Source organism: Anguilla anguilla, chromosome 1 (genome assembly GCF_013347855.1).
Source record: "Anguilla anguilla isolate fAngAng1 chromosome 1, fAngAng1.pri, whole genome shotgun sequence".
Classification (NCBI taxonomy): domain Eukaryota; kingdom Metazoa; phylum Chordata; class Actinopteri; order Anguilliformes; family Anguillidae; genus Anguilla; species Anguilla anguilla.
Genome location: NC_049201.1, coordinates 85,036,572 through 85,057,886, shown reverse-complemented (window position 1 = coordinate 85,057,886; position 21,315 = coordinate 85,036,572). Strand labels below are relative to the sequence as shown.

General features: G+C 46.2%; 3 protein-coding genes across 4 annotated transcripts; 2 read left to right on the top strand and 1 right to left on the bottom strand.

The window, feature by feature from the left end:
• The first annotated feature begins 1,132 nt into the window (after positions 1 to 1,132).
• hsc70 (heat shock cognate 70) lies at positions 1,133 to 9,373 on the top strand. Its single transcript, XM_035419133.1, has 9 exons — positions 1,133 to 1,314; positions 4,562 to 4,767; positions 5,156 to 5,361; positions 5,661 to 5,813; positions 6,111 to 6,666; positions 6,911 to 7,113; positions 7,698 to 7,896; positions 8,122 to 8,354; positions 8,578 to 9,373. Exons 2-9 carry the CDS (start codon positions 4,563 to 4,565, stop codon positions 8,773 to 8,775), a joined length of 1,953 nt encoding a protein of 650 aa, XP_035275024.1. The 5' UTR covers positions 1,133 to 1,314; position 4,562; the 3' UTR covers positions 8,776 to 9,373.
• A 2,348-nt stretch (positions 9,374 to 11,721) lies between these two features.
• Positions 11,722 to 15,898, top strand: LOC118234383 (chymotrypsin-like protease CTRL-1). Its single transcript, XM_035430879.1, has 7 exons — positions 11,722 to 11,825; positions 12,325 to 12,428; positions 12,786 to 12,865; positions 13,494 to 13,575; positions 13,822 to 14,002; positions 14,333 to 14,463; positions 15,576 to 15,898. Exons 1-7 carry the CDS (start codon positions 11,774 to 11,776, stop codon positions 15,735 to 15,737), a joined length of 792 nt encoding a protein of 263 aa, XP_035286770.1. The 5' UTR covers positions 11,722 to 11,773; the 3' UTR covers positions 15,738 to 15,898.
• Positions 15,899 to 16,715: 817 nt separating this feature from the next.
• On the bottom strand, positions 16,716 to 21,311 carry lin37 (lin-37 DREAM MuvB core complex component). Of its 2 annotated transcripts, none has more exons than XM_035430885.1 (10): positions 21,159 to 21,311; positions 20,539 to 20,609; positions 20,002 to 20,077; positions 19,712 to 19,762; positions 19,174 to 19,203; positions 18,866 to 18,951; positions 18,459 to 18,619; positions 18,163 to 18,294; positions 17,651 to 17,724; positions 16,716 to 17,356 (listed from the first exon to the last, which is right to left on the bottom strand). In XM_035430885.1, exons 2-10 carry the CDS (start codon positions 20,579 to 20,581, stop codon positions 17,278 to 17,280), a joined length of 732 nt encoding a protein of 243 aa, XP_035286776.1. In that variant the 5' UTR covers positions 20,582 to 20,609; positions 21,159 to 21,311; the 3' UTR covers positions 16,716 to 17,277. The 2 variants fall into 2 exon arrangements, with proteins under 2 accessions (XP_035286776.1, XP_035286783.1); XM_035430892.1 differs by having other exon boundaries at positions 20,548 to 20,609; positions 21,159 to 21,310.
• Positions 21,312 to 21,315: the final 4 nt, after the last annotated feature.

Below are 21,315 nucleotides of genomic sequence, written 5' to 3'. Positions count from 1 at the left end.
TGTCTATTCATAACAAAGCTGTACATTTGTTCAACAGCCACTACACTGGTCAAGTTTTGGGCTCTCATTTACCTTGCAGAAATGGAATATGCTGTTATGCATTGTGTATGTGGACCTTCTGAGAAACACAAGGATAGATGTTATTTCACAGCAGTGTGTCTTTCAGACAATATGTCACGAGTTCTGAAATATGCCAATGATGTGTCTGTTTTCCCATATATTTCTAAATGTTTCATAATAAAACAAGATCTTGACGATATATTTTATTTCAGCATATTCAAGTGTGTTCCCTTTCCGTCAGGGTTGTTGCACTGTTGATCCCGTCCTTATCACATTCCAGATGGACAGCACACATCCTCGCGCAGCTCTTCCTAACAATGGTTCTCCTGTGAAATGGTCATTCAGCTCCGTGGAGTATTTATGGAAAGCTGGGAGAGGCGGTGTCTTCTTGGCTCGCCTTAATGATAACAATTGATATTATTTACAAACGTTCATTTGTATCATTTTGATGATAAACGTTTTGATAACAATTGATAACAAAACCTTAATTTGTATAATTTGTTCATTTTAATATTCCTTTGAGGACCATTCTGGAAATGTGGAATGCTTTATCATGTAATCCTCTGGGCTGTATAATGTGTACACATTTTAACCTAAAAAAAACAAATCAATGCCACAACACATTTGCAGTACTTTTTGACTGGGTAAACTCAAAAATTTGTATCTAATGATAAACTACTTAAAATGTAGTTCATAAATTTGGACTATTACCTGCAAGGTGCTGAAATGCTTGCATTGCATTATGGGATATATTACAGCAAATGGGGACATCTTTAAGAGCAACTTACAATCCACTTGTGCTTATCTTAAGGGTACAGCCTAGTGAACAAATGTGTTGCACCAGCTCTAATCTAAACTTTTATTTAATTACATTACTGAGCAAGCTTCTAGCTTGTGCCTCGGACAAAAGGCAGACAGAGTGCCTCTCTCCCCTGCTCCCCCCTCTCCCCCCCCAGGCACCACCCCTCTCATGTGCTGACACTGGACCGATAACTGCTCTGAGCGGAACGGAGAACGGCAGGCCTGGAACTTTCTGTGAGGCAGTCAGCTGACCGCTGGTGGAATCTTACTGGTCGGCGCGACGTGTTTAAAGGCGCAGGACCGCCCGAGCCTGCGGCTGAGAGACCAGAGCGAGCGTCTGAGGAGCGCGAGGACTCGCGGGGTTTGGCCGAGGGCAGAGCTGTGACGCTGCGCATGCTGGGGTAACTGGCTACTGCGATCTTCCGAGTCTCGTAACGACCGAAACAGAGCAAGGTAAAGGATCGCACGCAATGCAAGGCATTCTGGTCCTGGGTTGACTGGCTTTTTTTTACGCTTGGCTTGCTGTTAAACAACATGCCCACACATACGCCTGGCCTTCGCAGGGGAGAGCGCTTGCCTGCTTCCAGATCGGCTCATGATTATTATTTTGCGGAAAGTTCTGGAGTTCAGCGTTCAGTTTTATCATGCTCGCATGGAGGATTAATCTCAATGAATTTTGGATTGCTACACAGCGGCCAGTTAGTATCTCAAAGGCTTTTCAATGAACAACAAAACAGAGTAAAGTAAGAACAAGAACACTTAATATATTAACACAATAAAAATTTAAGCATTCTGGGAGTAGTGATGGTGATTAGCCAGGACTGATCAATCAGTCTTCAACAGGTTGGTCTTTGTCAGGCCGCATCCGATGCCCACAGCCAAGCTTCGCAAGATACTGCTGTGTCTGCTGTGTCACACACAACAACAGTTAGCTGAAATTCTTTCAGTTTCCTGGGTGGTCTGTTATACATTTCACTATAAACCCCAGGGAGTGGCAGTAATCCTATATTAAGCGATGTACACAGTGGACAGTATGTGAAGATACCACATGTTTTAGCAGGCTAGCGTAAAGATGCACGTGTAGTGCAATGGCCGTAGTACCCTTTGGACTGTTGCTCCAGTGTCAGTCCCTCACAGTGCTGGCCGTTACAGCTGGGCTCTCATGGGTAATAACGAAATGGGATCGCACCCCCCAGTGATTCCATGTTTATTATTATCCCGTCCGTCACATTATGGGGATCTCCGTCCTCACTGCTGAGCCCAAGGGAAAGGGTCTAGGACTTTTCTAGAACATCAAGAAAAGGGTCAGAGTATGTCAATTCAGATTTTGGGTGGCTAGTGATGTCAGATTTATCAGAGTGGGCGGAGTAGGGGGGATTGATAGTATTACCAAATGCCTGTAATGTAATGTAATGTATTATTTATTTACATCCTGGAGGGGGAAGTAAGATTTTTATTATTTCTTTCTGTATATATAACCAACAGTAATGACAAAAAGGTTTGCAGGTGCACAATATTTTGTTTTCTATCCAGAAATTGTTTTTTAAATTTCATTCTCCTGGCAAGATTTTTTTTTTTGCTTGACAAATCACATCATCCTTAACATCTTTAACTTTAACTCATTTATGCTTCACAGAATGTAAAGGTTTTAACAAGGTAGAAGTTAACATGCCCAACTGGATCAAACTTTGTCTGGTCGGTTTATTAATCATTTAAGTACGCTGTACTGAAAGCAGTTACCCGTGATGTATTAAAAATTAAAATACAACAATACACAGCAAAATGTTAGCAGAATCTGACTTGTGGAGAGCTGCAATTGCAAAATTCAGTGGTTACTTAATCAGAACACTTGTGTGTGTGTCTGCAGAAAGGGTGTTATGTTGCATGGGTGGGGCAGATTGTTGGCTCTGACAGGGCAGTTGCTCTTTTAGGCATCAGGCTAAAGCCAAGCCGCGCCCTCTCCCCCCCCCCCCCCCACCCCCGATTTCTGGCTTCCTGCCAAGAAAGCTCTTTCTAGAAGCAGAGGTCTCTGCCACTTGTTCACGTGGGGTTGTGCTTTGGCTACAGCTGTGCCTGTATGTGGGACTGCGTGCTCTCTAAACTCTGCTCGCCGAGCCCCAGGGGCCTACTGTCCTGGGAAGGCCTCCCCCTGCTTCCCAACTCACGGAAACAGCACTAATTAAACCCCAGAGAAACGGTGTGCCCCCCCCCCCCTTTTTTTGTAGAAAGTGAGCACATCTTTTTCAGGGCTTCATATCTTTGTTGGGCCTGAGCAATGCAGGGCTCGAAGCTGAATGCATTGTAACTCTAGTAAAAATATACATACTGTATACCCAGATCTGTCAACCGACTGCTGTTTAATTGCCGGCACCTATACAACAATTAACTTTCAGTAAACACACCCACTGCATCTGTTTTACCTCCACATATCTGTCATGTCTTTTAAAAAATTTACAAGAGAGAATAGGGGGACGACGCAGCGGTGCAGTGGGTAGCACTGTCACCTCACAGGAAGAAGGTTCCAGTGGAGTTTGCATGTTCTCCCCGTGTCCGCGTGGGTTTCCTCCAGGTACTCTGGTTTCCACCCACGGTCCAAAGGCACGCAGGTTAGGCTGATTGGAGACACTAAATTATGGGTGTGTGAGTGAATGGGGTGTGTGGCCCCTGTCCAGGGTGTATTTCTGCCTGTCACCCAATTATTGCTGGGACAGGCTCCAACCCTGACCAGGAATAAACGAGTTAGATAATGGATGGATGGATGGGTGGGTGGGTGGATGGAAGATAAATAATAGTGAAAGCAACTTTGCATTTGCCCTGAGACAGTGGGGTGACTCCCTCCCTATTCATGCTTCAACACTGAAGAGTAGATCCAACCAAGAAAAAATAGACTTGCCGCTTTTGGCACAACAGCTGCAAACAGTCACCGCGCCGTGTTAGTGACTGATTGATCCAAATCAAGTCACTGTGCGACTGCACCGGAATAGTGAAACGTCACGTTCTGTTTTTAGCTGTGGAACATGATGTTTCAGCCCTCAGACCAGCCTTCATAAGACATTCCTTCTTCGCTGCGCTAGTTTACATCTGAGGTTGTACCTCATATTTTTTGGAGACTTCATTTTACAGGTTAATGATAGAAAATGTTTTCAGGTCTATGCTCATTTCTAGCAGTAATTTGCAGTGATATTTGTGAACCGAACATGTTCTCTATTGATTATTGAATACACACACTATCCCTATAGTTTCAGACTAAGCTGCTGCTCATATTAATGAAATCAACTTGGCTACAGCTAAATGCCAAGTGGTTAGACAAGATCAGCCTCGGCCTTCAGTGCTGCAATGGAATGTTCTGGAAAGAAGAGCAATGCGGTTTTCCCCTAGAATGCAGAATGCCGCTTTAGGCACGATCCAAACTCAGACATCGTGCCCTGTTCCGATTGGAACGCGTTGATCACAATGGGCTATGAAGTTGTCACGGTTACCGCAGTGCTTAATGCAAGCGGAACGGCGGGGGGGGGGGTGGGTGTGGGTGGGGGATGGGCGGATCAACACTGGAGCCAGAGAAATCACGTGTGATCAGCTGTATATATGTGGAATTGGGAGAACGAGTCAGAGAGAGAGAGAGAGAGAGAGAGAGAGAGAGAGAGTTTCTTTATTTGTAACTTTATTGGCACTAATAGTTGGGATGTTCCTCCTGGGGCAGCATGTCAAAGGGTCCAGCAGTGGGCATTGACCTGGGCACCACGTACTCCTGCGTGGGCATCTTCCAGCATGGCAAAGTGGAGATCATCGCCAACGACCAGGGGAACAGGACCACGCCCAGCTACGTTGCATTCACTGACACCGAGAGGCTGATTGGGGACGCTGCCAAGAACCAGGTGGCCATGAACCCCACCAACACCGTGTTTGGTAAGTGTTCGAGCGCCCTGGGAGGCCTGCCGCCCGTCTGGACACAGACATGCGCTCACTCACACACCCGCTGTCCACACGGGCGTGTCCAGCCCCTGCTCTCAGAGATCGTTGTTCGGGCGCATGTCCAGACCAGTTGATCAAGTGTGGATGTCACTGGACATCATTCTAGTGTCTCTCTTACCCTATAGCAGGGCTGCCCATTCCTGGTACTACAGGGCCACCGGGTTTGCTCATTTAATAATGACTCACTGAGCACTTGTTTGCAGACCCTGCAGACCTTCCAAGACCAGAATAGTGGATTTCTGCACTATGGCCTCATTGACAGGTGCTGTATTGCATCTTCCCCTCCTTCCCTCTATACCACACCCTCTTCCCCCCCACCCAGATGCCAAGCGTCTGATTGGCCGACGCTTTGACGACCCGGTGGTGCAGTCTGACATGAAGCACTGGCCCTTCACGGTGGTAAACGAAGGCGGGAAGCCCAAGATGGAGGTGGAGTACAAGGGCGAGAGGAAGACCTTCTACCCTGAAGAGGTGTCCTCCATGGTGCTCACGAAGATGAAGGAGATCTCAGAGGCCTACCTGGGCAAAGTGAGTCAATGACCTCAGACAAAATGACTGGCATATATATTAGCACTGAAAGTGCCTACACCTGTAAAATATTGCTGATATACATATACATGTGAGGCCAGCCCTCTGAGCAGACATAACAAAAAACATGCAAATCAATGACCACAATTTAAAAATGGTGGATCCTACTTGACAAACTCTGGAACATTTTGTCTCTCTTTATGGTTAGATGAGAGGCTGAGAGATTCTGGAGAGATGCGAAACGTTGAATTTCACTTTTCTTTCTCCGCTAACCCTTTTGTCTTCTTTACCTCTGTTAGTCAGTGACAAATGCTGTCATCACAGTACCTGCCTACTTCAATGACTCTCAACGGCAGGCTACCAAGGATGCTGGAACCATCTCTGGGCTGAATGTCCTTCGCATCATCAATGAGCCAACCGCTGCAGCCATCGCATACGGTCTGGATAAAAAGGTTCGATACATCACCCTTAACAATATTTGCACGTAATGACCCTGTAGACCCTGTGTGTGCGAGATGATCAACCCTGGTCCTGTAGAGCCACGGGGTCTGCTTTTGTGTCATTATTCAAATTCCATTGGACCAATTTGAGCAGTTAATCTACCTCACCTGTTTCCCAGGTTTCTGATTGTAAAGTGAAAACAAAACTCATCATACCCTGTGGCTCTCCAGAACCAGAGTAGGCCTAACCCTACTTTAGTTCTTTCTCAGTTAGGCATGTGAAAATCTACTTTTTCCTGCCATTCCCAGGTTGGTGGGGAGCGCAACGTCTTAATTTTTGACCTGGGTGGGGGCACCTTCGATGTGTCCATCCTGACTATCGAGGATGGAATCTTCGAGGTCAAGTCCACTGCTGGTGACACTCATCTTGGCGGGGAGGACTTTGACAACCGTATGGTCAACCACTTCATCGGGGAGTTCAAGCGCAAGTTCAAGAAGGACATCACTAGCAACAAGCGGGCCGTACGTCGTCTACGGACAGCCTGCGAAAGGGCCAAGAGAACGCTGTCCTCCAGCACCCAGGCCAGCATCGAGATCGACTCCCTGTACGAGGGTGCGGACTTCTACACCTCCATCACCAGGGCGCGCTTCGAGGAGCTGAACGCCGACCTCTTCCGCGGTACCCTGGAGCCCGTGGAGAAGGCCCTGAGGGATGCCAAGCTGGACAAGGCCCAGGTCCACGACATCGTCCTGGTGGGCGGCTCCACCCGAATCCCCAAGATCCAAAAGCTGCTGCAGGACTTCTTCAACGGCCGTGACCTCAACAAGAGCATCAACCCTGATGAGGCTGTGGCTTATGGTGCTGGTATGTGTCTTACTCTGACACCACACACTGCTTTAGGCATCCATATGCAAAAGTTTCATTAATTACGTAATGAGTGTATCAACTAGAACAGTTACATGTCTGGCAGTCACCACCACGTCTTCTTTCACCTCATGAGCAAGTCTATAAAGAACCCTCTTACAGTACCATGATTATAAAAGATGCTTATCATTTTTTGTGGTCTCTCACAGTTTTCGACCTTCTTTTTGCATGTGTTTGCTCCCAGCTGTGCAGGCCGCAATCCTGGCAGGTGACAAATCAGAAAATGTGCAAGACCTGCTACTGCTGGACGTTACCCCCCTGTCTCTGGGCATTGAAACGGCAGGAGGGGTCATGACTGTTCTCATCAAGAGGAACACCACCATCCCCACCAAGCAGACCCAGACTTTCACCACCTATTCCGACAACCAGCCTGGTGTTCTCATCCAGGTCTGTGTCTGTCTGAGAAACTGCTAGTTCTCTGGGTGCCTGAGTGAGCATCCATTCATACAAATATGCATTTTTTAGTGTAAGACTGGGGTTTGCAGTGGCTGTAACGTTACCAAGGGATGGAGTTTAATCATCTTTTACTTACCATGAACAGGCAACTCCTGTAGTCAATCATACACCAGTAGTCTTTGCAAGCTGCTCATAAAGCAGAACCCTTCAGTGCAAAGGCTGTGAAGCACAGCTGGTGGACAGTGTAGTGTAGTCTGCCAGTGTGTGCTTCGTATGGACTTTGCAGAGGATCTTACTGTGATGAGATGGACCTTGGAGTATGATTTGGGCATCCCAAACTAAGAGAAAAAGAAAAATCTGGGTTTAAAATTGTTTTTTAAAATTCATTCATCAGAATGAAGCCACACGTTGAATAGTTGCTGAGGTGATGTCTGTTCTGAACTGACCTTAAGGGTCTACCATATTTTGTGCGTGTGCTTGTGTCGGCATGTTCCTGTCACACAGGTTTTTTGCCTTGCCTGTCCTTGTCCGTCTCAGTACTCCTGCTAACCTGTTCCTCTCCAAATCAATCTCAGGTATTTGAGGGTGAGAGAGCAATGACCAAAGACAACAACCTCCTGGGCAAGTTTGAGCTGACGGGCATCCCGCCCGCTCCCCGTGGTGTCCCCCAGATCGAGGTGACCTTTGACATTGACGCCAATGGCATCCTCAACGTTTCAGCCGTCGACAAGAGCACCGGCAAGGAGAACAAGATCACCATCACCAATGACAAAGGTACCGGCGACAAACAGACCCTGTTGTTCCTACTCACCTTCCGTCTGGAAAATTTTAATCTGGTTCTTGCCTCCCAAGCTCAGGGGAAGATTTTAAAAAGCGACGTTGAAGAGAATTCAACCGTGTATTAGCTGGATTCGCACTGAAATTGTTCCGCCAACTGGCTGTAAACAGCTTTAGCGGAATGAAGGGAAAAAAATCAAGAGTTACTGTGTTATTCCACAGGTCGTTTGTCTAAAGAGGACATCGAGCGCATGGTACAGGAAGCGGACCAGTATCGGGCTGAGGACGAACTTCAAAAGGAGAAAGTCACTGCCAAGAATGCACTGGAGTCACTGGCCTTCAACATGAAGAGCACTGTAGACGATGAGAAGCTCAAGGACAAGATCAGCGCTGAAGACAAGAAGACAATCATTGACAAGTGCAATGAGGTCATTTCCTGGCTGGACAGGAACCAGGTAATCTTGGAGCTTTCACACATTTAGACGGCCCTGGCTTTGACAACAACAAGTCCGTGTAGTATGTCTGAATAAATGTATTGTTTTGGAAAACAGTGCATTTTAAAGATAATGCAGATGCCTTCTCTGTAAACTGAGAAGGGATCTATCTGAAGATACTGTTGAATTCTGATGTCTGATCTCTCTCTCTCTCTCTCTCTCTTTCTCTCACACACACACACAGACAGCAGAAAAAGATGAGTATGAACACCAGCAGAAAGAGCTGGAGAAAGTTTGCAATCCCATAATCGCCAAGCTGTACCAGGGTGCCGGTGGAATGCCAGGCGGAATGCCAGGGGGAATGCCAGGCGGAATGCCAGGCGGAATGCCAGGAGGGGCTGGGAGTGCCTCCTCTGGCCCAACCATCGAGGAGGTGGATTAATCTGGCCATCAGCAAGGAGATTAATTACATTCAACCATCTCCAATTCCATCTTTTCAGAGTTTATTGGTCTCCTTATTCAGTTATTCCTGAACTATTTCCCATATTGGACACTCAGCCCACTCACATGACAAAAAAGCACCTCATACAGCCAGTGAAATTCCATAATCTCCAAATAGTAACTGTGATAAATGAACATATAGTACACACAGCATTGACACAAAATACTAGACACTAGCAATTAACAGCATACAACAAACTGATGCATAAACTTTTTTAGCCATTCATGTGTTAAGTTATGGCTTGACATCGCTTCCTGTCTTCTAAGCTTACACTTACCGTGAGAGAATTTTGTCTCATTGTCACAAACCATTTAGAAATACAAGTGACCTTCATTTGAATAATCAGGGATTTCTCACTGTTTATGATCATAAATGTTTTCAAGCATGTGCCAACAGTGTTCAGAACAGAGTATTTGTCTCATTTTCACCCTGTGCTATTAAAGTTTTTTGCCTCTGTGCTAAATTAAAATTTCCACCTCATACCATTGTATGGTTGTATGCAGAACAATAAATACAGAAGGATTTGGATCTGCTCAAAGTTTGTGTCTTCTTTTTTGTTGTAGATTGCTTTGAATAAAAGCGTGTGCCAAATAAATGGAATGTAGTGTAATGTAAAGATATTGCCATGCCAGCGTGGTCTTGCGACATTACAGATAATGATAATGATTCTACACTGCTACTCAAAGTTATTCCTGCAGTGATCGGTTTTAACCCTTTTGCCATATGGACCCAATCATGTGACATGAATGTGTTCTACTGTCCAATGAGGAGTCGCAGAGCCAGCTGCTGGCATAAACGTCTATGCGGTCCTTTTGTGATGGGCCATGTAATTCAGATTCAAAACTTTTTTTATTTTTATGTATTCGGAGTCCGCAAATAGCTTTTTCAACACCATTGTCCTTGCGCCAGTCCCCTGCTCCAGGATCACCAACAAATCTAAATCCCAAACACCCCCACACCCCCTCCCCCCAACCCCCGCCCCGGTCCATGATCAGTTGCTCACAATTTCTTCATGTTCAGGGCCACCGAAATCCTAGAGCCTGCTCTCTGGAGCCATGTGCACACAAGGTGCTGTGGATTTTGAGTGGCCACCAGTCAGCTCCGGCAGAAGAGCTCATCTCCTGAAGCTGTTTGGTGGGTCACACTTAAGACCCTATTCTAGTGTGGATGGACCCCACCGTTCAGTATCTAATCTAGACTGCGGCAGTGCCAGTAGAGACGGCCTGCCTGGCAGCCCAGTGTATAATCGGCTGTAGCGTTTGGCCGGGAGGGGAGGGATTCCGGTTGGTGGGACACCTCATCACCGAATAGCGACCCGCTCCAGACAACTGGGCACAGGAAGTGCCGTGCCTGAGCTTGACTGGGTAAAATAGTCCCACGTGCCTGGGGCAGAGCGCGGGGGGTTTGCCTGCCCTCTCGTGAACTGACAGGAAGTGTTGGTGAGGTGAGCGCGTGCCCACCTAAACTGGGCATGCTGACCTGGCAGGTGGGCTACAGTTTCTGTGCCAGTCGGTGAGTGCATCCCAGCAACAGAAACGGCTGTATCGCAGTCAGAGCATACTGTGGCCGCAGCCTTGGAAGAGCTTTGGGGTGGGACCGTGACACGTGTGCTCCGAGATTGTTGTTGGGTTTGCGTAAACTCCAGAAGAGGAACGTGTGATACTGCTGTGATAGAAAACAGGCTTGCTTGCTGTGTTTGACTCTATGAAATGCACTTTTATGTGTTTATAATGGAACTATGTAATGTGCAAAATGGAAAGGTACCTGGAAGGAACGACCTTCGAGGAGGACGAAACAATGTGGATGAGCTGAAAGTTTCAACAGCACTTTTTGGGAAAAGAAGCTTGCCACAGGTGTCTGAGAAGGTCATGAATATGTAAACATGACTTGAGGGATACTTTGTAAATGGAGTAAAATTCATAGTTAAAAGTACATTTGCTATAAGCAGATGGTACATGTATGCCCATTGCTTGCAAAATCTCATATCCTAATCAATAGCCTGTGTGTTTCTATTGAAAACTGCATGTGCTGTGTATAATTCCAAATGAAAACAAGCTGTACAAAACAGATCTTAAGATTACATTTAAGTTTTAAATCCAAGAAAATTTTGCAAACCTCCACCAAGGCTTGGCAATCCAGCCATTACTTTTCAATATATGTTTGGCCTGATGGTGGCGCTAGATGAAGGGGTCATGGGGTCGCCAAAATCAATATGTTTCTTGCTTGTGTCAACATGAATGTGCCCAGAAAATTTCATGGCAATCCAGCCATCACTTTTCCAGATATGGCTGTCACAGGTGGACAAACAAATGGACGGAAATGCTTATGGACAAATGGACGGATGGATGGATGGACAAAAGGACTGATGGATGGATGGACAAATGGATGGACGGATGCCATTACATAACCTCCTTGGTGGAGCACTGAAGCCCCTGCTCATGGTCCACCAGTGTGACTTACCACAGACTCAAACCCGTGATAGCCAGCCTGCTCTCTTGGAGAACACTACCCACTGAACCACTTGGAATTTGTCCCAATGTTTTAATAATACTTCCATTTACTCTGACACAAAGCAGAGCATTTCAGAGTCGGTGTTCTTCAAACCGCAAAAGACAGAGCAAGGCACTGAACCTGAATTGATTCAGTAAAATATCCAACTCTATAAATGGGTTGCTTGGGGGAAAAAATGTAAGTTGCGCACGCCACTGTTGATAAGAGTATCTGCTAAAGGAATAAAATGGAATAAATGCAAACAACGCAGTGAGACTTTCACATCTGCCACCTACCATGACGGGCATTTCCCACATCTATCTACCCTTGGATGAGGACACCAGGGGTGAGAGCAAGATACAGGGCCCAAAGTTCATGGTGGGACAGAGTATAAGAACCAGGAGAGGGCTGGGCCAGGGCCATGGGGATGTGAAGCACAGCCTGCACTATGACCACACTCTGGATCCTAAGCTGTCTGGCGCTGGTGGGCTCCGCACTTGGTGAGAGGGTCCAAGTCCCTGTGGCTGCTGGGTAGAGGGGAGGGGCTTGTCTTTAGCGCTGGACAGTTCAAAGATTATCTTCTGCTTTTGTACAGGTTGTTGGCTGTTCTTTGCCTGCATGTATCGCTTCGTAGTAAAATGTAATATGAAGTATATACTATAGTGAAAGCTATTTTTTTATAAATCAAAAATATGTTTAAATACATGAAACAGTCATGAATCACTTAAAGTTCAAAGTATCTATCCTATAATAGTTGACTTTATTGTGAATATAGTTTTATTAAACAAGTACACCTACAGCCACAGGTTTAGATTTTGAAAGGGGACTCCTTGATGAGATGGTATTGAGTTGATTCTCAGGAATTGTCAAAGTATCTGCTGTGTGTGTGTTTGTGTGTTGGGGAGAATGTGACAGATAAAATAAAAACAAAAAAGTTGAAATAAAATATGACCCATTATGGGTTTGATGACTCTATTCCGGCTTGTTTTCGGATCACAGGTTGTGGAGCGCCAGCCATTAAGCCACAGATCAGCGGCTACAACAAGATTGTGAACGGTGAGAACGCTGTGCCCGGGTCCTGGCCTTGGCAGGTGTCCCTACAGGTGACCGCACATTCCTTTTAAGATCCTCTTCGTCAGTTGTTCCTGCCATCCTGTCCTGCCCAATTACAGCCAAAATAGAAACCCTGCCTAGCTACCCTCCCCCTTTCTTTCTAAACAATTCCATGTATATAAATATACTGTATGTGTGTGTGTGTGTGTGGACTGTATGCATAAAGAAATACACGTCATCCATAATGTTTTACAGCATTAACTGAGCCTCTCTCTCCCGCTCCCCCTCTCCCTCCCTCCCTCCTCTCTCTCCCTCCCTCCCTCCTCTCTCTCCCCCCCCTCCCTTTCCCTCCCCCCCTCCCCCCCCCCCCCTCTCTCTCCCTCTCCTCCCCCCTCTCTCTCTCACAGGAGTCCACTGGGTTCCACTTCTGTGGGGGGTCTCTGGTCAGCCAGTACTGGGTCATCACAGCTGCCCACTGCGGGGTCTCGTAAGTAACACAGCTGCTTCCCGAAAGCTGTTTGCCCTCAGGAAAATGAAAGATACTGCAACGTATTGAAATTAGAAATATGATTCAGATATTATCAACATTTCAAATATACACATTTTACCAATTTTATACTCACTTACAGAGAGGTGACGAATCAAAGGCAAAACCAACATAAAGTGTCTTTGTGAGGTGTTCAGCCACCACGAGCCTCCAGAACAGCTTCATAAAATCTACAAGTCTCTGGAACTGTACTGAAGGGATTTTTACAAAAGATATTCCCTCGTTTAGTGTTTAATGATGGTGGTGGAGAGCGCTGTCTAACACGTTGGTCCAAAATCTCCCATAGGTGTGCAATTCGGTTGAGATCTGGTGACTACGAAGGCCATACCATATAATTCACATCATTTTCATGCTCACCAAGCCATTCAGTGACCCCTTGTGTGATAACATGGTGAAGGATGACTCATACATATATATATATAATTTTGTTGCTGTGATCATTATACATTCCAGTATGATAACAGCATGTTACGTCTCCATAGGGGTGCTGTTTTTGTTTGTGTGTCCGTGTATGTGCATGTTACCGAGGTAACCAGACTGGGTTTGTTCTCCCCTCCCCCCTCGCCAGCGCCTCCCGACACAGGGTCATCCTTGGTGAGCACGATCGCCAGTCCAATGTTGAGCAGATCCAGGTCAAGACCATCGCCAAGGTAAGAGCCCTCATGCCACACTGAGCATTCAGCTGTGCCCCCGCTCATACCATAGATACATCAGCCTGTCTGTCTGAGTGCCTCACCAAAACCTGTTTGTAACAGAACAGAAATTATACATTTTAATTTAAGAGCGAGTTTAAATTTCAGGATAAGCTGTTGATTTATATCAAGGCCTTGGCCAGGACTCAAACCCTGGGATGTTGAGGCTACAGGGCTACTACTGAACGTGTGGCTCTTCCACAGGTCATCTCTCACCCCTACTACAACGGCCAGAACTTCAACAACGACGTCACCCTGCTGAAGCTGTCCTCCCCGGTCCAGTTCACCTCCCGCGTCTCCCCGGTGTGCCTGGCCACCTCCAGCACCAGCGTGCCAGCCGGGACCCTCTGCGTCACTACCGGCTGGGGGAAGACGCAGTTCACCTGTCAGTCTATCCCACAATTCCCTCACCATCTAAGGCCTTGGCACAGCCGCAAAAGCACCGGTTTTCCTTACCCTAGGCTAAAATATACTTCTTCATGACTTCATGATCTATTCATCCCGTTTTGGGGAACTGGGCACTGTCTGTTAGCCATCTTTTAAATCTTTTCAGGTTTTATTTATTTATTTATTTTTTGTTGGCTGAGAAACTCGCCTTCCTTCTTGTGTTGTTTTGGTGTTGGCTTGGCAACTTGACTTCCTTCTTGTGTTGTTTCGGTGTTGGCTTGGCAACTTGCCTTATCCGTGGCTCTCGTCTGGCTTTCCCTCCAAACAGCGAGCCCCCGATATCTCCAGCAGGTGGCGCTCCCGATACTCAGCCAGGCCCAGTGCAGGCAGCACTGGGGCCAGAACCGCATTACTGACGCCATGATCTGCGGTGGAGCCTCGGGAGTGTCCTCTTGCCAAGTAACTACACACACTTTTACCCACTATACACCTTTATCCACTACACACACTTTCATTACATTACATTACATTTATTAGAGAGATGAGTCTTCAGGCCACGGCAGAAGATGGGTAGTGAGGGGGAGGTTCAGATAGGGACGGGGAGGGACGGGGACGGGGACGGGGATTTCATCCACTATACACACATATATCCACTACACACACTTTCATCCACTACGCACACTTTTATCCACACTGACTTACAGGGCTTACATTCCCTTTTTTTTATTTATTTAGAGCCCAAAATGGGGCTGAACATGTACAATTCCCACCTTAATTTGGAATGGCCAATTGTGTGCGACTGCAGCTTATTTTATGCATGAACCCCAATTCTGTTTCACCACAGTGCAGCCACATCCGCGTTCACCCAAAACGTGGTGTCACCAGCTGCTTCTTTTCACACTGTAGACGACAGCTAAGCTCACATAGAGCGGAGTCGAAGGAACACCTTCCATGTGCAGCCTTAGCGCGCAGTCCTCAGACCCCCGATCGACCAGCAGGGGTCCCTAGAGAGCGGTGAACGCAGACCCCGAATGGACTGAAGGCTGGCCGATGCAAGCAGACATTGCGCGTCGCCCTATGGAGCAAGTGGCCAGCCAACACTAGCATGGCCTCGTTTTGATCCAAATTAGCCACCTAGCAGCCCCCACAGCTCATCTTTTGACGAGCAATCAGTTTTATATTAATACAGCTGGATATTTACATGAGCAGGTGCACGTTAAGCATGCTGCTCAAGAGTACAACAGAGCCCCACACGGAAATCCAATTTATGACGTCTGAGTTATAAGCCATGCGTCCTAACACTGCTAACACACATGCACGCAAGCGCCCACCCACACACACAGCATAGAAACTCACACACATACATGAGAGTCATTGCCTGTCATACTTCGCCATGTTCCCAAGTTTTCTTTGCTCTCATTCCACCCGCAGACGCCACTGTATCACATCTCTCCTGACCTCACCACTATTACACACATCTCCCATCATCCTCTTTCACGCAAGCCTCTCCTCCTCTCTCTCTCTCTCTCTCTCTCTCTCTCCTCTTCTCCCTCTCCCCTCTTCCGAGACAGGGTGACTCTGGCGGGCCTCTCGTCTGTGAGAGGAGTGGAGTTTGGCACCAGGTGGGCATCGTGTCCTGGGGCACGAGCAACTGCAACGTGCGCGCGCCCGCCGTGTACTCCCGCGTCTCCTACCTGCGCCAGTGGATCGACCAGACTGTGGCCTACAACTAGGGAGCGTCACAAAACGGCCTCCACACCGGGAAAGTGTGCGGCAGCAAAGAGCCAGCCAGGGGGGAGAAGCCCACCGTCCGGTTGCTCTGCCAGCTTTTAAGTTTGATCCCAGCACAAGTTGTGACCAAATAATAAATGCGTTTAAAAAAATAGCAATTCAATCACGCACATCTATCTGTGTTCTTGAAACTGGGTTTCCACTGGCTAGCCCACCACCGAGACGGTGTTTTGTGTAGAAAACGTATACCCCCTTTATCTGTAGCGTGACAGCAGCAATATTAATTGGCACGCTGCAGGTAAAAAAAAACTCCTGCCTTCCTAGCACAGGTGGTAGGTGGTGAGAATTTTATCACAAAATGGCTGTGCATCAAACACATGAGCGTTCTGCAGTGGTGTCAGATGAAGAAAATAACCATTTCTCTCTTTAGAGAGACGAAGAGAATGCTTTAATGTGCACGTATGCAGATGACAAGATTCTCAGTCTGTCCTTTGACCATTGTTAAAAAGCTGTGCTTCTACAGCATTACCGTAACCCTTAAACTGCTGACGTTTTACTACATCTTTGTAACACTGTGCATGTTTGTCATACCGTGTTCATCCAGCATATCATGGAACTTAAGATCTTCAATTCAGAAAACTCTTTGAAGGTGCCTGCGTTTTTCTCAGAAATATTCTAATCATCAGATTAGAGGGCCAATCAGAAGTGAACTGGAAGTGAATATCCATGCGGAAGACTTTGCGTCACACCTCATGCTCTTGTTTTGAAGTGGTATAACTTCATGTCAAATTAAATTTAGTTGCCACATTTTATGGTTTGCCTTCGGAGTACATGAAGCACATGATGAGATGAGCAAGCACATGAAGCACATGATGAGATGGACAAGAACAAGGCAGATATTACAACAAGGCCTTTTCCTGGCCAAAAAGTAACCCAGGTAATCATGGAGCTCCAACACATCACACACATTCAAACACGAATGACGATACATGCCTATTTTTATTTTATTTTCTTCTAATGCAAATTAACATCATCTCAAAGTAGCTGGCCAAGAAACAGCAGAGCAGCCAACTTTCCAGTTACTTTTGAAAATAGAAGGGCTGTCTGTAAAGGTTATTTGACCACTCTCTCTCCAGACTTTTCAAGACTTTCTATGATAAACATATTTTCATATTTTCAAGAGCTTTGTGAAGACCTTTATAATGTGTTACAGAATGAGCAAAACTTTCTGGTTTAAAATGTTTGTAGACTCACCCCAGAATGTTTGCAGATGTAAGTTTTAAAAGAATTACTTAATAGAAAATACTACCACAATAAATACACACCCACAATAATGTCAGTGGTACTTTATTACACCAATCTTGTAATTTACTAAACATGGCTTAATTAGGATCTTGTGAACAAACCTAGGGTTGGGAGGGAGTTTAGACGACAGTTGTGCAGACTTTAAAAACTAAAAACCCCTCCGACTGTTTTTTCCTTTTCATCTTCACTCCTGTCCTATACTGCCCTCTATAGGGCTGGAGAGGTTAGTAGGTGGAGCTAGCGTTCATACATCTCCTTCAGGATCTTAATGCTTTCACTGTACCGCAGCTGGTTCTTGTTCGAGGCCTCTTTCCACCTGACACGCAGAAAAGGGTATTTTATTTTCAACCAATGTTCAGACACAATGGAGACAGCTCTGAAAACTGATAAACATTTTAATGGCAAAAAAATCTACTTTCCTCTGGACAGACTGCTTACACAGGATTTTAGTCTATATGGTGGTTGCTGTGTTTATGCCCTGTAGTTATATACACCTTGTTGCAGTATAAAGAAATATGTTCTAAGTTCAAAGTTTTGTGTTTCCATCACATATTTTATTTCCTTATCAGAAATGCACAACCTGCACATAATTAAGATGTATGTAACTTACTTTTGTCTAATTTTCTTCCAGCGTTCCATATGGCTGTACAGCAAAGTAGACGACTCAGGAGCAGGTTCAGAAGGCTGGAACACATTTTTTTTTAAAACATTATATTTAAATGAGAAGAAAACCGAAGGTTTACAATTAATGACTGACCATGGCTCTAGAACACTGCGAAATTCTAAACTGTATTGAAAAATTGACCCTGCATGTTGACTGAAATCATAATTCCCCCGCACCCCCCCCCCTTATTTAGGTTATCTTTCACCCCAGCTGCCAATGCTGAGGAAACTGCCCACCCGGACATACGGGGGAAATCTCGCACCCGGACATACGGGGGAAATCTCGCACCCGGACATGCGGGGGAAATCTCGCACCCGGACATGCGGGGGAAATCTCGCACCCGGACATGCACTTTTTGTACGTCGCTTTGGATAAAAGAGTGTGCCAAATAAATGTAATGTAATGTAAAGACATGTGGGGGAAATCGCCCACCCGGACGTGTGGGGGAAATCGCCCACCTTGCTGGCGGCGGGCTTGTCCGTGAGCGGGATGCGCAGGTTGACGGGGTCTCCGGAGGGGCTGACGGGGCAGGGAGACGGCAGGGGGAGCCGGTAATAATTCTGAGCCTTCCCGTTCTGCATGTCAGCCACCTGAAACACAAAGTAAAAACCTTTCTCATTCCATCAATGTGACGTGTTCCACTGCAGTTATAGCATGCAGGAGCCTTTCTTGCATTCTGTAAAGAGCAGCATCGCTACCCCCCCCCCCCACCCCCAAAACCACAATGGTCACCGCTTTTTGGGCGAGGGCTGACCTCGTCCTCCCCCACACTGTGAGGGGGGCTGGGGGAGACGGCCCGCTCCCTGGCGGCGGGGTTGTTGCGCATCCAGGCCCGGCAGATGGGGTACAGAGGCGTGCCGCTGCTGAACTGGGCCAAGTCCACGCTGCGGTCGAACAGCTTGATGATGTACGCGTCTGAATGCGCCGGAGCGAGGAGGGAAAAAACAGGGAGGGAAAAAGGAAAGAACGGTGAAAACAGATAGGGCAAAAGATGGCAAGATGAAGGCTAGGGTTGCAAAATTTCTGGAATATTCACTTTTCAGTTTCCAGAAATTTCAGAAAGTTTCTTTCTCTTTTCCCTCTCTCTTTTCGAACCCTTTGCAAGGCTAGCGGGGGCACAGAGTTCGGCCTTCCCAGGGATTTTTCAAACGAGATGCTTACTCTGTTTGTGCTGGCTGCTCTCCGACAGCCCGTCGTCCATCTCCTTGCGCTTCTTCCGCCGGTGCTGTGGGAACCGTGACGACGGCCTGTGACATCACCCACACAGAGGGCACCTTTAACTTTCCACAGTGCAGTCACCCCAGCAAACACCCACCCCAGTAAACATCTACCCCAGAAAACATCCACCCCAGCAAACATCTACCCCAGCAAACATCAACCCCAGCAAACATCAACCCCAGCAAACATCAACCCCAGCAAACATCCATCCCAGCAAACATCCAAAGAAAGAAAACTAAAAAGGGGCTTACCGCTTTCCAGTGGAAGAAGGAGACAAATCCCTGCGTAAGAAACTCATGTCAGGACGCTCAATTAAAGCAATTCAATCTGCGGTGATTTTGTTCATGAGTATTGTTTCTGTAGAAAAGCAACACCTTTGAACACTTGGCCCAAATTATGTGGACACCTGACATCCAACATATCATCCAAAATTTTGGGGATTAATATGGAGGTCAGGGCTCTGTGCAGGCCAGTCAAGATCTTCCACACCGATCTCGACAAAACCATTTCTATATGGACCTCGCTGTCTGCCTGGGGGCACTGTCATGCTGAAACAGGAAAGAGCCTTCCCCAAACTGTTGCCACAAAGTTGGAAGCCCTGAATCGTCTATAATGTCATTACATTAAGACTTGCCTTCACTGGAACTAGGAGAACTATCCCAAACCATGAAAAACAGCCCCAGACCAAGGGTGTGTCCACATACTTTTGGTCATATAGTGCATGATCAGCCTTAGCTGCAGTGGGCCATCTGGTGATATATTTGTGTATAAGAAAAGAATGCTTCCTACTTGCTCAGAGAATCTGCAGCTGGCTTTCCCGTCTCATCGTCATTCTGTTCTCTGCAAAAGACATACATTTACCACAGGCTCAGGGGGGATCATTTAGGCAGCCAGCAATGTCCTGGAGAAGTTCCACAAAGCAATAAACCTATTGCAAGATTTGGGCATTTTTTGGAAGGAAGGAAGCATTCTGCAGAAACTTAGTTACACCGACTACTTCCCTTTTTATAAAAGACAAGGATAACACATGCGTGACATAAGTACGTCTGACCGATGGGCCACGCAGCGCCGACACTCACCTCTCGCTGTCGCTCTTCTCCACTAGCCCCTGTAGTACGGCATCCAGACGGCTCCGAGCGCTAGCCGTATCGGCGTCTGCAAAGGCACGAGGTTCCGTATTATTAGCCGGCAAACAACCACCCCTACAGGCGCCCGCGGTCTGTCCTATCTGAGTCCTCCCGACTCTATACGAGAAAAACATTAGAGAGGGCCTCATTCCCATAAGCAAGACTGACTAGCTGGTGGTGTAAACATGTAAATTGAACTTTAAACCTAAAATTTAAGTGATTTCAAAAAGAAAGCTTATTTGAATGCACCTACATTGTATGTAGCATTTGCATTATTATGCTTGCGATATGGTAAATGTGTCAAGTTAATGCTTCACTTTGTATAGTCCAGTGGTACATATATAACATTAAAAACAGCAACTTTGCACAGCGATATGATTATATGTGAGACAGACGTGTTTCCACCCATGTACCAAGTAAATATGCTGTTATCGCTGATATTAAAGCGAAGGGCCACTGGGGGAAAAAGTTGAAAAGCTGAGAACGCACGCGCTTCACCTGGTTTTTCGGTCTTGATTTTAACGTGCAGCATCGTCAGTCCAAATGATCTTCACTTAACGCTATGACACATGAATTAAAGACATGATAACATTATATTAGTTTGCGCACTAGAAAGGCAGTGGTTATCATTGTGGTAAATTACAATAACGTTACTTTAAAGTAATCTAGCTGGCTACATCCATAGCTTTCCAAACAACTAAGATAGACTATAATTGATATTTTATTGGTGCAACGTTATCTAGCTTGTTGGAATAATTTATATAATCTATATCTATCTATAATCTAACCGATAATCTACGCCATTCTAGTTGTAGCTATTTAATTAACGTTATAAACACATTTTCTAATACAAGTTCGTGGCAAATGTGGCATCCAAGGTAGCAAGAAAACCAATAATGACAATTAACAAGCTAACAACCAAAACGCATGTACTTCGTTTAAACGGACTAATTTAGCTGACCAGTCAAGTCGACTCACAATACTCTGAAAATTAGTGGCTAGCAACTGCTAGCTACAGTCCGAAACCAGTAGACTAAGCTGATGAAACACTGTAGCTACCGCTAAAAAGCTGTCCGGCTGTAAAATATCAACTTAAAAACACTACAAACCTTCATTTGTGATTCATGTCAACATCGACGACGAAGCAGTAATAAATGCAACTGGAAACAAAAATGTAAATTCTCTTTAGCTGACGATACCTCCAAGCTATAGTTGTGTATAGTCCTGCAACGGACATTCCTCTTCCGCGCGCAACCTAATTCCTCT